The sequence below is a fragment of the Eulemur rufifrons genome, chromosome 9, assembly GCF_041146395.1.
Source record: "Eulemur rufifrons isolate Redbay chromosome 9, OSU_ERuf_1, whole genome shotgun sequence".
Taxonomy (NCBI): Eukaryota; Metazoa; Chordata; class Mammalia; order Primates; family Lemuridae; genus Eulemur; species Eulemur rufifrons.
The window spans coordinates 47,550,413-47,568,522 of NC_090991.1; the positions used below are offsets into that span (position 1 = coordinate 47,550,413).

At 39.2% G+C, this 18,110-nt stretch overlaps 1 protein-coding gene across 1 annotated transcript; it reads left to right on the plus strand.

The window, feature by feature from the left end:
* The first annotated feature begins 9,747 nt into the window (after window positions 1-9,747).
* Window positions 9,748-11,079, plus strand: KCNJ2 (potassium inwardly rectifying channel subfamily J member 2). The gene has a single exon (XM_069481661.1). The coding sequence runs from the start codon at window positions 9,796-9,798 to the stop codon at window positions 11,077-11,079; it is 1,284 nt and encodes a 427-aa protein (XP_069337762.1). The 5' UTR covers window positions 9,748-9,795.
* The last annotated feature ends 7,031 nt before the right edge of the window (window positions 11,080-18,110 follow it).

Here is an 18,110-nt window from a genome sequence, read left to right on the forward strand (position 1 = left end):
GCTGATGAAAAATAAAGGTCATAGTAATATACGGATACAGTAAACACTCAAATATTTTCTCAGTAAGTATAGGATTTTGTTGTACTTACAAACATATAAATAGTTGCAAACACACAGGTATATTACTTACCCAGAAGTTTTCTTCAACTATTCCTAACACAGCAAATACAAGGACTAAAGCATTTAAATGCCCTGAGAAGCTAAAATAGATGCCATAAATCCATATCCTGAAGCTTTTTTACCCAAAAAGGAAATTGACCAAGAGAAGGTAACTCCAAATTCAGCATCCGCTCATACCATTTCAAAAATACATCTTTAGATGTGTTAGATCTTATTTGCTTTTACTTTAACAACCTTGGTTACATAATTTCTCAGCCCAGTGAAGATTAGAGTCAACAAATTAGACAGAGCATGGTGACAGCCTGACAGATTCACGGCACATTTTCAGAAGCAAAAAATGAGAAATGAAAGCTCACATTGATGGTAAAGTAGGAAAACAAGCAGAAGGGCTTAAATAAGCTTAGTCTAGGGTCATTTAATGTGAAGGAAATGGTTCTACTGGGCCCATTGTATTGCAGGTAAAAATGAAATCCCTTAGTTTATTATAATATTGAATCCTTATTTAAAAGTCATATTATACTCACAAATACTATTCCTTTCATTCATTTCATCATTCAATTGACATTCTTAGAAGCAATTTATAACTTATACACTTGATTACATGCAAATAGAAAGGTCTGGGAGCATGGTGGGCATTTAGGAAATGAAATGAGGAGCCAATTCTATCTTCTGGTATGTCCTTAGCATCCTTAATACCACTACAAATGGTCATATGTCACACCTATTACATCTTCCATCATAAAGACATCCCCATAAATCTTACCCCATCTGTGTCCTCAAAAACTCTCTACAATTATTTTTTTGTTGTTGTTGCTTGACCTATTTGAGCACTTAATCATAGGCTGCATTCTATTGTCATTTGGTCACTGATATGTTTCACTTTTGCACTATCTTCACAATTAGAAATTTTGGACTAAGGATTGGAACTGTTCCTCCTAAAACTGACCCTTCTACCTTTCAACTAGCATGTAGCTAAAGTACAAAGTAGTTATTCAACAAATATGTTCATTGAATTTAATATGAAGATTAAATATTACCAATGTGGTAGGTGAAACTGCATAATTTTTAAAGGCAAAACTGTTTTCCAATAAAGATTATATTCAGTGCCTTAAAATAGCATAGTAGGTGGCTTGTCTTCATAGCAGCAGATTGCAAACTCATCTTGTTTACATTTCAAGCCAATCTGATGATGATTTACCATTTATTGCTACTGATTATTTTTTTCCCTCCTCACTCCCTATTGCTACTGATTATTACTTAGAAGATTAGGGAGTGGTTTATAATGCCCAGTAGAAGAAAATGCCAGGAGCTTTTTGTCTCCTATCCTTGTGAAATTGAACTGTATATATATGGTTAATGGAGGGCTGATAATAAGTCTAATTGTTGGAGATCTTTATATAAGTGCAAAGGAAAGATTTGTGCTCCTAGTTAAACAATCATCCTCTGCGTCACACAACTATTCACAATCTGACTGCAGATTTAGATTGTGACTAATATTTGGCTCTGATATTATAGGTGGTTACCGTGGAGAGAATCAGTAAGAGCATAATTCATTTCCTTGGAAAAATTTAATCCACAGATGGATCCCAACACTGAACTGCATTGGTGTCCAAAACTAATGGGGATTTTTGCTAAATAAGGCCTGACTCAGCCAAAAAAGATAGACTTTAAATAGAGGAATCTGTATCATGTGTAGCTCCAAAAAGTGTATTTACCCAAGCACTGAAAGCATTGGCACACTAGAATTTTCCTAATAGGGACATGGTGAGAAGACATTTATTAATTAAAATGCACATTGATATTTTCTCTTTTTAAAATGAAGCAACAGAATTATTCAATGCTACCATGCATTTACAAAGTTTCAGTTACAAAATTTAATCTTTCATATTTCCTTATTTAGCTAAAATAATTAAGGTAGAGATTCTATTCAGATTGAGAAGCTGCTTATTAAAATCACTAACTTTTTTCAAACTGCTTCCTTCAAGAAATAAACCTTGGTGCACATCTTTCAGTCCCCAGGAGGAGGGGGTGGTGGTGAACGTGACGTTGATAGTTGATGAGAGATACTGGGATACATTTATGATGTATCCCCTACCCCTGTAGCTAAATTTATACAGCCAACCATTACGTTATAACTTTGCATTTATTTCTTCAAAGATTTTCCTATCGTATGAAACTATCTTGGCCTGTAGTGTATTCATTTTATTTAGAGTAGAATATTAAAGTAAAACAATTGCTATCCAAGTTTCAGAAAAAATAGCATGCCTTTCTGGGTTACTGAATTTCAAATAGAGCTCATTACCTGGGAAAAAAAATGTGTTGCCTCTCTGAATTCACATGATTTGGAAAATTCTTAGCCATCTACAGATGCACCAATTGAATCATAACAAAGAAGAGAAAATATATAAGTGATTAATTTCCTTTTTCCATTTAGGCTTAGCATGTTTTAAGGGATTAATTAGATCTCTGATTTGTTTCTTTGGATAAATCCAGGAGGAAGCACATTTCAGAAGAAGCTTATTGAAGTGGAGTGAGCTGTTAACTCATTCTCTATCCTTTGGCTAATATACAGTTAATTTGTCTATCTTCAGCTTCTTTTAGCTCTGGTCTACAGCCTGAGTTCTCAAACATATATCCATTTTACAGAGTTAATTCAAGCTGTTTATACGTAATGCATGACTTAATAAATGTTAAAGTAGACCTCCCTTGAGTGAGGCATTATTCCCACATACACAACAGAGTTGGTAACAAAGCTTGGTGTACTGTGTAATTTCAACAAATGAAATGGAACAGCAACACCATTTGGCTAGCAGAACAGTCGCACCGCGTGCATGACCTATTCCACACCCTTTTAATTTAAATGTCTTGCTCAGTGCTAAGAAAAGAGGCACACTTGGTAACTCAGGATTAAGTACATATCTGCAAAATCTAAGCAAGCATATTTCACCAGCACCTCCTAGGGGCCACGTGAGGATATGAAGCTAGGAGGTGGGTACCCGCGCAGAACCCTCCTTTCCTTGAATTGTCAGTTTCATGTCTCCTACACATAAAAATCCACCCCGGCAGTGCCGGCAGTGCCGTTCACAATATTATCTAGTTGTTGAAGTAGTTTGGCGACCCAAGGAGGCCTTGAGAGGTTTAAACAAACTGCACGAAAGACACATTTGATCCCTTAAGGAAATAAACATAAAAAAAAAAAAAATCAGTGGAAGGAAAACATTCCTAAATATATTGTGTCCTTTAGGAGCAAACCTTCGTTATGACAGCAAAGTACTCAGAGATAATACGCACTTACTCTTAGATTTACACACACAAACATGGATTAATTTATGAAGTTCCAGGATCCGGACCCGGTTAACACTGAGGCTGATTTTTAAGGGTCTACATGCTCTTGCCTGGTTGTTGGAAATGAGGGCTGGGAGGCGCTGAAGCGAGGGCAGATCTGAGTGTCTGTAGGAGTTGCTGTTCCAGAAAATTCATTACTCTCTAATTGTTCTGATTTTAGATCAGCAGAGCGTGCCAAGCGGTGGTGGAGAAAGAGATTGAGGGCGGACAAGGCGAGAGGGAACGACTCGTTCACCCTTCAGAGAAGTCTAGGCGCTTTGTAAGTAAGTCGCGACCAGTCGGGAGAAGGAATAGCCAGGCAGTTATGCAGTGATCACACTCGTGCGCGTCTGAATCCTGAGGGTTTGTGCGCGCCCGTCTGGGTCCCTTTCCCCACTGAATTAGCTGCTCCTCCGCGCTCAGCAGGTTCCGTGGAGGGGGGGGGGGCAGTTCGAGGGGCTGGGGGCCTGGGAGGGAGGGAGCCGGGGGACAGGGCGACACGCCCGGGCTGCCGTGCGGTCCTCTTGGCGGCCAGCGCCGAGCCCCGCCACTGGCACGTCGCAGGCCCTTCGAGGAGCACGCACAGCACAGCCGCCACCGCGGAGAAAAACCGGGAAGTGTGGGGCTTGGAGAGGGGAAGGAAGCTTTGCCCAAGGCCAAGCTGCAATTAGGCTGTCGCAAAAGCCCGGCTGCGGAGCTTCCCACCTGCTGCTGTCCCAGCTGGGCCGCCACTTCCTCCTCCCCAGCCCGGGCCCGACTCCCGGAGCAGGCTCGGAGGGCGGAGGGGGAGGAAGCGGCGGCAGGTTCCCCGCGCTGGCGACGCGGCGGGCCGCGGGTGCAGCATCCTCCCCTCCCCGCCCGGGCTCCCGGGGCCGGCTGCGCGCCCAGGCGCGCTGCGATTGGCCGGCGGCGGCAGGGGGCGGAGCCAGGAAGGCCGGTATCGCATGTGGACCGCCTCAAAAGAGCCCAGGATATTGCAGAGCGCACTGGAACCCTGGCCAGCGCGCAGCCTTCCCGGCGCCGGCAAGCTGGGTCTTGGGAATTCTGGCTTGCTTTGGCTCACTCGCTTTTACAAACTACTGGATCTTACATGCCTCTGTAACCCCCACTTCCACTCCATGTCCCCATGCTCCTGCGCCAGCAACAGGTAAGGGCTGCTATGTTTTCTTCCCTTCCTCTCTCTCGCTGCCTGTGTGTCCTGGGGAGTGGACTGGGGCCGCCGTCCCCTACCCTACCCTCTCCCGCTGCTCCAGAGGTGCCCAGCTGTCACACTGCTCACTCACGCTCCGGAGTCCCAGATCATGCCCATATAGTTTGTGTGCGCACCAGAACATCCCCAGAGCTAAAAATACTGAGACATGCTTGGAACAGTTGAGCAATAGAAACAGATTTCTCTGCAGCATCTGTTTGTGCTCATAACTTCCAGTGCACCAGCTGTAGCGAGATACTGGGTTTGGAGGCAAGGGCAAGAAAGTCTGTGTTCGATTCTCACTCTAAGGGGAAAAAAGGGTGGTTGGAGGTGGGGGAGCGTCTTGAGCCCTGGTCTTAAACCTTGGCAAACCCTGGGACTTGGGACTCAGCACTATTCTTGATCCTTGGAGTCTTTTTTTTTTTTTTTGTCATAGCTTCCAGCTCCAAACAGAGTGAGCTTCTCAAAGTTGCTTTCCTGGGGGAAGAGAGTGGGAGCCCGAGTTGGATTAGAGCCTGAGGACTGCAAAACTTTCACATCACTCTCCCCTAAGTAATTTGATATGCTTAGTAATAATGGTATTAACACCTAGCTTGAAAACTGTGTGGTTTTAGGGAAGCAAAATGATCTAAACGACTTGATTCTGCAAAACGATTGCATCATAACATGGATTCATCATGACAGTTGAAAAAAATAGAGATAGGAAATGGGCAGTTTAATGTCTGTGTCTAAGGAAGGATATTAGTAGGATGGTAACTAGGATAAGGCTGTGAATTCTGGGGATTTTCATGAACTCAAAATTTACCTGTTAGGAAATAAGGCGTTATTTGAAAACCTGTTTTGGGTATGCAAAGAATGCATATTGCCTTTTACAATTTGTTTTCTTTTTGCATTAATAATCGTCACATTTCCTCTCGCTAACCACTGTTGTATGCATGCTGTACGTTACCTTTACACTTGTTAGCTGTTTCCTGCTCACTTCCAAGTGTTTTCTGTATATTTGCCGTTATCTGTAAAAACCGTGGTGCTCAGAGGGAGTAAGACGTGTTACTTCAAGGGTGGTGGAAGGGGTAAGAGCTGGGGTCAAGGTCATTTTACTTTGCTTTCTGCCCTTCCCCTTCATATTTTGGTGGTACTTTTCTTTTTTAATGTTATTGGTATCCATAAGGAATATTTGTTGTAAATGCTTGTGAATTTGGCTTTTCTTTCTTTTTTAAAGAACATAGTCTTTCTACATTCTTTAGACTCTCCAGTTATAGAATCTCTGGTTTGCTACAGAGTCCTTGTATGACTTTTGAGTAGACTGAAAGATCGACCACAACTTTACCTGAGCAGATCTTGACTGTTTTAAGTTGTTTTTTAAGTGAATATTTTTGTTTACCAAACATGTATATTTTTCAGCATATACAAATGCTGAGCAATGCTACATGCATTGTTGAGTATAAATTGTTAAAGACTGTGCTCACATAAATGGGTACCCCCCCTGCACTCTCCACTTTCCCCTCCCCCTCCCTTCTGTTTACTGAGCTTCTAAGAGGTTGCTTTGCTAGCAGTTGTGCTCACATAGCAACATGTGCCCAGAGCACACTCAGGCTGGTCTATATGGCGTCAGCTGGGGAATAGCTACTCTAAACCCTCATTAGCAGACCTCTCTCTCAGCCCAGTATGTCTTCTTTTGCTGTCTTTATTTCCTACCCTTAGAACTTTCACATTCACTACACACCATGACCATATTATGGGGCACATTTGCTCTCATTTATTCTTCATGGTTATATTTTTTTAGTTATTTATAAACCGTATTGGAAATATTTCCCATATAGTGAGAGCAAATTAGATCCCCCATTTGTATCACGTGATCTCCTTGACCTTGAATTTATCCATAGCTCTCTCTCCTTTAACATCTACCTAAGATTGAAGCGCTGAACTATTTTTTTCCATTGCTTATGCTTAATTTTGGCTCAGCCTATAAATAGTCTTAACATGAACAGCACCACATGTAGCCTCTCAATTTCCCAGAAATACTTTCTACATCATTGGTTATGGTCTGGGTAAAATGATTATTTGTGTCCATTAAATTTATATCCAGGACCCTAAATATTTTGGCTGAAAGAGGAATTTATACATTGTTCATCAAATCAAATATCAATTCTCTGGAGCTAGATCCATCATGAAGTCAAATCAGTGTTCTCATTTAGTCTGAATTGATTGTTTCTCAAAACATTATTTTGTGTATATGCTTGAAATAAAGTCATGTGAAAGTCCTGTTTTTTTAATGAAAGCTTTTCCCAGGTGCTCACAAATTGATTTCTAGTGAGAGAGGAGCAGGCAAGGAAGTTTTCTGCTTGGTTAAAGTCACTCAGGCATGTGGGCAGGTTAACGTCAAGGCAGTCTTTACAGTGAGATATTAAAAGACAGTTACCCTATTAGACTTTGACAGGTTCTAGACTTTTGCCATGTAATCAGCTCCACAAAAGTCTAACTATACACAATGTGTGTGCACACATATATACATATAAATCTGTTTTGGGGCATATCTATTTGAAGTGACAAAAGTTTCCATTTTGCCAAAAAAAAAAAAAAAAAAATTCTTCTTTTTCTCTTTCCAGGAAGAAATGGTAAAATTTCTAAATGATGCTCCACATGTGGAACAAATTCTGTCATTAGCAATGGAAATAAGACAATAATAGTCACTCAATACAGGCTGTTTTCAAGGTTCTAAATGCGGAAAGCTATTCATAAGAAGCTAGTATTGTGTGATTTGTGGAATTCAAACAAATGTCCTGGGGTCAAGATTTTTGGAAAGTCATAATTCAGTCTTTAGATTTCATATGGTTGTTGTGTTTTAATTTGGAAAGAGTGCAGAAAGAAGTCAGAAGAAATTCGAGACTGTCTACTCGTGGCCCCTAATGGTAACCCAGATGGAAGGATTGTTTTGAATCATGAAAAGGGAATTTCTTGGTGTCAGCTTAAACTATAAGGTTCTGAAGTCAGAGCTCAAGGATACAAAACACTCTTTAAATGAAGCTCTTCCTCCCCCTCCCCCCTTTCTTTTGAAAGTATACCTGTATTTGATGTCGTTGCTATCTCTGTCTGTATAGAAATGATTGTCAATTTCATGTGAGCTAACTAAGCTGAACTAATTGTGTAAAAAAAAAATGTTTTCCATGTCCAGGATCTAGAACCCTGAGGAATAGGATTCTTGTTTCTTTTGTCCAAGTGCAAACTTCATAGGGAAGCAGACAAAACACTGAAGCAGGCAGAAGGTTAGGAAGGCACAGTAACTTCTTTTTATAAAGTAATTCAAAGGCACTTTCAAATCGGGCATCATTTAGGTGTCAAAAGCTGCCAAAATGTAACACACATTGCAATTTTCATAGATGACTAATCTCAGGAAAAATGTGTTGGGGCACATTCTTGCATAATAACTTGGATAAAGAGGAAGAAGTCAAAAGGCTGTAACAAGGCATTTTCAAAGACAATGCACCTTGCCTCTTTTTAAGGAGATGTACAAACAAACACAAGATAAAAGGTGTGTTTTATTTGTTTGCAGCTGGCTTGTCTGAAATTGGTTCTGTTAACTGCTTAATCTTAATGGCTTTAGTGGGGAAAGAAAAAGTGGAGTCTTCACTATAAAGGCTTCAACAAATTTCTGATCCTTTCCATGTGTTGATCATTTCCTCCCTTAAATACAGGAGATTCATTTGTTTGTTTGAAAAGTTGAGAATCATTTTTATCTTTTAGTTCTAGGCTATATTAGTTTTGTTAATATGCATTTGGTAAAGAAAACACCTTAGAGTTTCTCTTAGGCTTTTGTTAGTTAAGGAAAAAAATACTTTCTTTGGAGGGAAGACGGAAAGTTAAAGTGAACAGATAGTTTTTACCTAGGGGAGAATGAGGCAATAGGAGAAAACTGAAAACTACTATTTGTTCACATTAGGTAAAGGTGAGTGCTTTCTTCATAGGAACCTATAGCAAACAGTAGCACTCAAAGTGAAAGTGAGTGGATTGGCATTTATGATCTGCCCTTACAAAGTTGTCTCTGTTTGGGAGAACACAGCATTGGACTCACATGAAATGAGTTCCTGCCTTCTCTCAATCCGCTAAAGACCTGATCCTTTGACACAATGGTGCTTACTTCCTAGCCGTCATTACATATGGCAGCCCCATCTTGGGAGAATTTCAGGACTCTTATTGCTAAGCAACAGAATCACTATTCCCCAGAGCAAACCTGCTTCATCTTCAAGTCAGAATCACTCGCACTAATAGAGATGTTATCAGGTATTTCTGGATAGTGACCACTTAAAGTGTGAGAAATGATGGAACAAGCCCAAACAGTATCCAGAAATTGGGGGCCATTTTAGATGATTGTAAGGGCTGTCTTCTCAGTTATACCATTTAAACAAAATAGTCTGTGTCTTCTGGTTTCAGCCTTGTCATCAAGGGCTCTAATATTCTCCCACAATGCATGTGCAACTCAATTAGTATCAATGTTGCGTTCATGTGAAAAGTTCTCTAGACATGTCCTAGTTCTAAAAGCTTTGTGACAAACCTTGAAACCAGAAAGACTTTCTTCTGGTTAGTAACCTGGAATCTTAGCAAGTAGGGAAGGCAAAAAAGGAGAATAAGACAAAGGAGAGGTAGATCTGAAAAACAGAATATTCTAGATCGGTGGTAAAAAAAAAAAAAAATAAGAGAAAGGGACCTAAAATTTTGGTTGAACAACTGTCGGAGACAACTTTTTTATGTTTAATGACTTTATGCTTTTAAATAAAATTAAAAAGAATTTTTAGAATTCAAAAATGAAAAACCCTGTAATTCAATGTGAAGTATATTTATCTATATCTGATTATGTGTTTTTTGTCAGGATATGTTGCCTTAGACAGTGGAATTCTTTAAGAATGACTTCTTTTGTAACAAATGCTCTCTCTTTTCTTGCAGGACATGTTCCCTGGATGTCAACTGAGTTACTAAGGTAACTCTGCATGTCAGTAGACAGACCTTGGTAGAACTCCAAGGCTCCTGGAGACATTCATCTCTCCTCTTTTTTTTTTTTTTTTTGTGTGTGTGTCCTCACTGAACATTCAAAACTGTTTCTCCAAAGGGTTTTGCAAAAACTCAGACTGTTTTCCAAAGCAGAAGCACTGGAGTCCCCAGCAGAAGCGATGGGCAGTGTGCGAACCAACCGCTATAGCATTGTCTCTTCAGAAGAAGACGGCATGAAGCTGGCCACTATGGCAGTTGCAAATGGCTTTGGGAACGGGAAGAGTAAAGTCCACACTCGACAGCAGTGTCGGAGCCGCTTTGTGAAGAAAGATGGCCACTGTAACGTTCAGTTCATCAACGTGGGTGAGAAGGGACAACGGTACCTCGCAGACATCTTTACAACATGTGTGGACATTCGCTGGCGGTGGATGCTGGTTATCTTCTGCCTGGCTTTTGTTCTTTCATGGCTGTTTTTTGGCTGTGTGTTTTGGTTGATAGCTCTGCTCCATGGGGATCTGGATGCATCCAAAGAGAGCAAAGCTTGTGTGTCTGAGGTTAACAGCTTCACGGCCGCCTTCCTTTTCTCCATTGAGACCCAGACGACCATAGGCTATGGCTTCAGGTGTGTCACGGACGAGTGCCCAATTGCGGTGTTCATGGTGGTGTTCCAGTCCATCGTGGGCTGCATCATCGATGCCTTTATCATTGGTGCAGTCATGGCGAAGATGGCAAAGCCCAAGAAGAGAAATGAGACTCTTGTCTTCAGTCACAACGCTGTCATTGCCATGAGAGATGGCAAGCTATGTTTGATGTGGCGAGTGGGCAATCTTCGAAAAAGCCACTTGGTGGAAGCTCACGTTCGAGCACAGCTCCTCAAATCCAGAATTACTTCTGAAGGGGAGTATATCCCCCTGGATCAAATAGACATCAATGTTGGGTTTGACAGTGGCATTGACCGTATATTTCTGGTGTCCCCAATCACTATAGTCCATGAAATAGATGAAGATAGTCCTTTATATGATTTGAGTAAACAGGACATTGACAATGCAGACTTTGAAATTGTGGTAATACTGGAGGGCATGGTGGAAGCTACAGCCATGACCACGCAGTGCCGTAGCTCTTACCTAGCGAATGAAATCCTTTGGGGCCACCGCTATGAGCCTGTGCTCTTTGAAGAGAAGCACTACTATAAAGTGGACTATTCCAGGTTCCACAAAACTTATGAAGTACCCAACACCCCGCTTTGTAGTGCCAGAGACTTAGCAGAAAAGAAATACATCCTTTCAAATGCTAATTCATTTTGTTATGAAAATGAAGTTGCCCTCACAAGCAAAGAGGAAGATGACAGTGAAAACGGAGTTCCAGAAAGCACTAGTACAGACACGCCCCCTGACATAAACCTTCACAACCAGGCAAGTGTACCTCTAGAGCCCAGGCCCTTACGGCGAGAGTCGGAGATATGATTGACTGATTCCTTCTCTGGAATGTTCACTTGACAACACAGTCTGTTGGTCAGAGGCCCAAAACAGTTCTACAGACGACGGTACTGGTGAAGAGGTGGGGTCAGAGCAAGTGGCCACAAGGAAACTGAGGCAAGCACAATGGTTTCAAAGGAAGACTGTAAGCGTGATGGTTAAAGTAAAGCACTAATCATGCCTCTGTGTGACCTGATGGCACATATATGTTGTAGAATAAGTTATGGATTTTTATGTTTTGTTTTATGTTTTTACAAAACTTGAACTTGCAGGCAAGCCTTGGTTGGGTATTTGACTTATCCAGAATGCTTCTCTTTAGGGAACAAGAATGTTTTTAATGGCATAACAAAGGCAAGACTCTGCCTTAATTTTTGAAAAGCTGCTAACTACATGAACACAAATTGTATTTTTGTTGCAATGTAGTTTTTTTTTTTTATTTTGTGTAACTTTAAAGTCAGTGTTGAACTTTGTTGAAAGTTCATGATGCGCTTCAAAGTGGCAAGTATTTGGCTATTAACTGCCAACACGAGAGCCTAATTTTTTGAGGCCAGTAATTTGTTTGCTAGAATTGATTTTTTTCTCTCTCTTTGGTTACATAAGGGCATTATGTAACACTAGCCAAATGGTAGCCTCCGGGTTGTTGGTTTGTTTTTTTTTTCTTCCATGATGTTAATGGGTTATCTCAAATTTTAAGTTAGACTACCTAAAATAAATACCAAAGATAATGCATATTTTTGCACAGTGAAGCTTATACTAAAAAGGAAACAAAGCCCCATGGGCTGCCTTGAAATCAAGAGACAATAACTTTGAACCTCAGCAAGACCTTGAACCATCGGTTCTTTTTGCACCTTATTCAGAAAATACAGCATCACACACACACAGTCTAGTAAGTGTAGTGCTTTTTAAATTTTGTTCTTTCATGTAACTTTCTTAATTGAAGAGGAAGAGGAAGAAGAATAATAAAGGAGAAGTAAAATTCACAAACACACAAAATATCAATGTCTTTTCTTTCCTGCGAGGTAGTGCTGGCCAGTGAGAGATGGTGATGTGCTCTTCGAGTATTTTGGGCTTTTCCTTTTTGCACATTCCAAATTTTATTCCATAAGATAAGATCTTCATTGAATCTTGTTAGCATCCTGGCATCCTCAGAACTGAGCCATCCAGCGTGAAAGATAAATAGGTTTAAACCATTGCTGCTGAATGCACTGCCTTGTCTATCAGGACATTTCCAGCTCAACTTCACCTTAGAAAAGATGCCACGCCTGGCCTCCAGGTTTGTTCTTCTCATCAGTATGGAGCGAGTGCTACAGTGTCAGAGAGGGCGGCAGATGCTAGAGTGGGGAAGCAAGGAGGTGTGGACAAGCCACTTTGATGCAGCACTTCAGATGAAGTATTCAGGAGAGAGAGGAAAGTTGCCTTTTTCATGGCAGAGGGTAAGAGTGGAAGTGCCTCAGTATTTTAGGGTCAAAGAGAGCCATCAGAATGATCATAATCACAAATAAAGGAGATAATGGTCTAAAAGGGTTATTTTCCCTTTTTGTGTGCATACTCTTGATTAAATGTGAGCTGATCATTGTCTCCCGTGGAGCCCTAGAGCAGGTTACTAAGGAGGGACACGTTGTTTTCCAGAAGCCTCTCCTGCCTGGCTGTCTGCCTTGCTAGAAAATTTTTTTTTTTTTTTGCCTGCTCTAGCTCAACAATGTAGCTCTTTTTTGGTTTAAACTTCTCTATTTGTGAATTCTGGGGTTACTGACTTTTTAATTGGAGTCTCAAAATCAACTCTTTTATGGTATTATATCCCTGTATGCCATTAAAAAACAACTTGTTCTAGAATCATGTATTTTGTAATCTGATGTTTGTGATGGTCTCTGGTTCTTGAACAGCCATATCCGAATGCAGTGCCTGCAAAAATATGACAGTTTCTGCTAATTTCAGCCTTCAAATTTGATGAGTTTGCAAACCGTGGTGGTATTTTCATTGAAACCGAGAAAGAGATGTTAAGCAAGTGGATGTTATTTTAAATCCAAATTTAAAGGCAGGTTTGGGAAGTTGTTTAAAGAGTTAAAGGAATTGGGGATTGAGTGAACAAGAGAACGTTTAGAAGAGGCCACAATTTGGTCGTGACAGTGAGAGGACATTGAGGGCTTCAGCTGCTGCTACTATGATGTTTTGCAAAGGAAAATAATCAAACCAAAGAGTATTCAGTGATATGTAAATTAAATGAAGATGCAGTGGAGAATGGGGGTGACCACAAAAGAGGCTCCCCCCAAACACACAGTGCTACCACTTAAAAAGACTTGAGATGTATGACAGGGGGAGGGTACGGGGGCAAGAAAGAGGGAGAGAAATCTTTCAACTTATTTCTGAAAAAGAAAAAAAATCTAAAATTTCTGGTGCACAGGTTTGTTTTTTTTTTTTCAAGAAAATTTTGCAGAAGCTATGTTTTTAAAGTGTACATTTTATAAAGTTTATCAGATATTTTCATATTTAAAGCCAAATGTAAATAGAAATCTGTAAAGGAAAAAAAATTGCCATAGAAAGTATAATTTCAGTGCAGCGATTTCTGAGAGCTAGTACCTATATGCTACCGGTTAGCATGGTTTTAGCAAATATTTACCAGCCTTATAAGGTTCGTATTGCTATGTTCTTCTGTTATTTATTTCAGCATGGACTGTTCATTCGAAAGCTTTTTCTAGTTATTAGCATTTTACAAGCTTTAAATGGCAATTTTTTTTTTTTTTTTTTTTTTTTTTTTTTGTCAAGAGCCAAGACACAGGTAATGCACGACACTTACTGCTGCATTTTACCTTCAAAATATTTGTCCTCATTGACTGGGTCTCCTTAACTAGTGTACACATGTCATTAGAATGCAGATGGAAGGGACTCACCATGAATATCTGGGGAATATCTGGGGGCAATTCCCAGATGCGTGTTGCTTCTCTATTGCAAGCAAATCCCTGTTGAATTTACCTAGAATTTATTCCCTTTTACAGAATTTTTGCCCATATCTGGATGGGCACTATATTTTTGGGGGGAGCCGTAGATTCCTGGTTATCCTATTTTTAAATAAAATGTAGACAAAGTGAATTCTATTTTGAATATTGAGAAAGGAATAGTTTTCTATCCCTCTAAGAGTATACTTGAATCAGACATTTTAAGGATGTCACTATAGCACTGTTGTCATTTCCAAATTCCTAAAGAAAGTTTGTTTTTATTCTATTAATGCATTCTTTCTTCCCTTTACTTCCTTTCTTCCCTGTATACTCCTATCCCAAATCTTGATGTTTATTTGATGAGCTCTGTCCCTCAATTCATGTTCCACTTGCAAATAATAAATGTCAGTTTGTATTTTATAATAAGCCACTCAGTAAAGGCAAAAAGCTTGTCCTGAGAAGTAGAGTGAGTTCTTTTTCACTCTGTGTCTAATAATGTTAAGGTGAAAAAAAAAAAAGTGTTGCATAAACACCTCCCCATCCTCAACCCTCAGCAAACTAGAATCTCTTTTCTAGTAATGTTGGGTTTTAGCTCTGGGCTCTGGCGAGTTGAACAATCCTGGCCTTTGAGAATCGTGATAGTTATTATTTTCCCATTTGCCGTCTTTTTGTATCTAAAGTCTTCCTGTTGTACTGCACAAACCATGGATTGTACATATTTTTATATATTATGTCTTATTTTATTATTTCTAAATAAAAATCTAAAAATTGAAAACAAGTTGGTGCCAGAATCTTTGGGCTTTCTGTATGACTACTATAGAAACACTGAGATATAAAGCAAATGTTCCCAAACAATAGAACATAAACCCAGATAGGTTGGATGAATAGAGCCATAGAAATTGCCTAAACAGACAGGTGCAGTAGGATGGCAGATTAGTTTAATCCAAGTTAGAGGAAGTCAAGCTCATATTTTGTTTTTGGAAAGAATGGCCTAGGTAGCGAAAGGATAGAAAAGACCAAAAATGAGCAAAGAAAACTAACAAAAATATAATAAAGTTTAGATTTTGATTTTGTTTAATGATAATACTATATGTAGTTACTCTTTATTGAATCTCAACTATGTTTTAGGATCTTACCTTACATATTATTTTATCTCATTCTCAAAAAACCAAATCAGTATATTATTATTCCAGTTTTATAGATCAGAACTTGACAAACAGGTTCCATAAAGGGCCAGACAGTAAATAGTTTTGGCTTTATGGACCAGAGGGTTTTTGTCTCAAGTAAGCCATTCCACTCTTGTAACACAAAAGCAGTCACAGACAATGTAATGTCAGAAATCAAATGGTATAGATGTGTTTCAATAAAACCTTATTTACAACTACAGGCAGTGGGCCAGATTTGGCTAGTGGCCTGTAGTTTGTTGACCCCTATAATGATGAAAAAACTGAGTTTACATTTTAAAGCTAATGAATCAGTGAAGTAGTATTTGAATTCAGGTTTTATTTGTTTCCAAACCTTGTTTAATCCGATAAGCTATATATTATTTCAAGACACAAAGTTACCAAGGATATATGGTCTGAAAGAAAATGCCACTTTCTCTAGCAAATTTGAAATAACTGTTTTTCAAGGTTGGAAATACTGAGAAAATCTGCATTCTGAAATATAGGTTGCTCCTTATTATTTTTTCTTCAACAAATACTCATGGAATTTATGTTTCCAACACAGTTCTGAGTTCTTCATAAATATTAAATAATTTAATCTTAACAGCAACCCCGTGGAATAGGCTCTATTGTTCTCATCATTTAAGAAATGTGGAAACTAAGGCCCAGAGAGGTTAAGCTCCTTGTCCAAGTACACACAGCTAGTAGGTATGAGTGCTGAGATTTAAACTGAGGCTGTTCCGTGCTAGGCTGTGCTTTTTGTCACTACTCTGATCCGTTCCTTTTGGAGGTATTCTCAGTAACAGGTTCACCATTTAATCAAAAACCTTTCTGCTTCTCAGTTTTTATCCTCCTCAGTGATGCAAATACATCCTTTTTATCCACACAGGATAATTAGCACAGCATTCTTGCCTCATTCATAACATGTCCCTCAATTTCTCATGTACTATTTAGAGAGAGGGAACAACTCACAAGGGATAGAATAATTACAAACATTGGTTGTGGGATTTGGGTACATTTCAAACTTCAGATTAATTTCAGTTAACTAGGAATTGTTTAGGCCTGTCTCCAGGCAAAACCACAAAGCTCTATTACTAACCAAACTGCAAACATCCTACCACAACCATTATCTGCCTTCTGCCCAGGGTAGGCATCCAAAGGTGTAACACGATCCTCTTGGTGACTGGGACAGTTAAACAAGATCTGTAATGGTAATGCCAGGCAGTGTGTCCAATGCTATACAGGCCCCACCTGTATTTTTTAAATTAAATATATACACAAAAAGAAAAGTCAGGGGTAGAGTTTAAGTCCTTCTACTTGTGTACTCTTTTGAGTACCTGCTAAGCAAGACCTCCAAGCTCTAGCCTTCTTAAGCAGCAACTCCCCAGCTAATACCTACACAGAAGAAAATGGATTTCTTTCTAGAAATGTCCATTTTAGAGCTGGCAAAATTGATTAAATCAATTAGATTTGTTTTCTTCGATTTGAATGAATGAATAAATAAACAAATAAATAAATGAAGGCTGGCTAGCTCTATGTACTTGAAGTGAAATAAAGAACCAAGCCCATGATTTGCTTATTTCAAGACCTCAGAGCCTTTTTCCAAAATATTTCAGATCAAGGACCCTAGTGGCCCAATGCTTAGAGTCGCTACAAGAAGGTTGTTATAATGACTTAAAAAAAAGTATCTAATTACAAGGTAGTCCCTGCAAGGCACAGGTGGAATAAGACTATCGGAGTACCTGGCTCTGCAATAGGGTGTCCAACTGTCCTGATTTGCCTGGGACTGAGGGGTTTTCTGAGGTGCAGAACTTTTAGTGCTAAAACTGGGATAGTTCTGTGCAAACTGGGGGTGCCAGTCATCTTGCTTCGGAAGCTAGAAAAGTAGAATGGTTGAGGGAAAGGGGAAAGTGGGACAGTTAAGAAAATTGTGAAACGGAAGAGTTTAAGCAAAGTGAGCCAGGTTTGGCACATTGAATATTACTAAATAGTGAAAATAATAATGGTGAATAATTACACATAAGTGGCTCTCTCCAAATAACTGAAATTTGTTGCCTCTAGGGCATTCATTATTTTGGAGGAATGATGTTCTAAAACATTATACAATTCTCTGCCTTATTCAAAGGATGATATGTATTTTTTAAATTTCCTCATGTGACTCAAGCTAATATGTACAACACTTACTGGTGGGATGCGCTTTTAAGTTTGTCTTATTTATCATCAAAGCATCAGTGACTATTTCGTCCACTGCCAGAGATGCCCTAGTACTCTTCAGGTTTTTGCTTCTGATAGTCTCTGTCAATGAAATTAGATCAATCCATTATGGTATAGATTATTGTATCATATATGATATAGCATGCATAAATCATATCATATATCATCATATCCTATGTAATATGGATTATCAGATAATGCTGTATGACTAATATCCAAATAACAGGCAGGTCAGAAGGTCCAGATGAGACACAAAACATCTGGTTTGAATTTAAGGGTTTTATGTTCACTATACTCATTTTCAGAGACCTTTTTTATTTCAGGTTCGAGATTATATTCTGAGAGATTGAGGCTAAGGGGTTTGAGTTCTAGAAAACTTTATTCAATTCAATCAAATATATGGTGAGGAATTATAATATTGTGCTGGGTACTTAAGTTTTCTATATGGACTTTGTCTTTAATAGATGATGGTTTGGAAAATGGGGGTATGGCGGTATATTTATTTTGTCTTAAAACTAAGAAAAATAACTGAGTTTGGGGTATAAAAATTCATATACAATAACTGCCAATTATTGAGTAGGACCTATTAGGCACTGTGCAGGTATACAGTTCTTGCTTTCTACATATGGAAATCTTCATGTGGTAGATTAAATATTTTTTCAGGGATGTAACCATGGATTTAAATATTTTTACAACACCTTATTGGGAA

Coding starts and splice junctions, on each gene's coding strand:
- KCNJ2 (XM_069481661.1), top strand. CDS start 9,796: ATGGGCAGTGTGCGAACCAACCGCTATAGCATTGTCTCTTCAGAAGAA.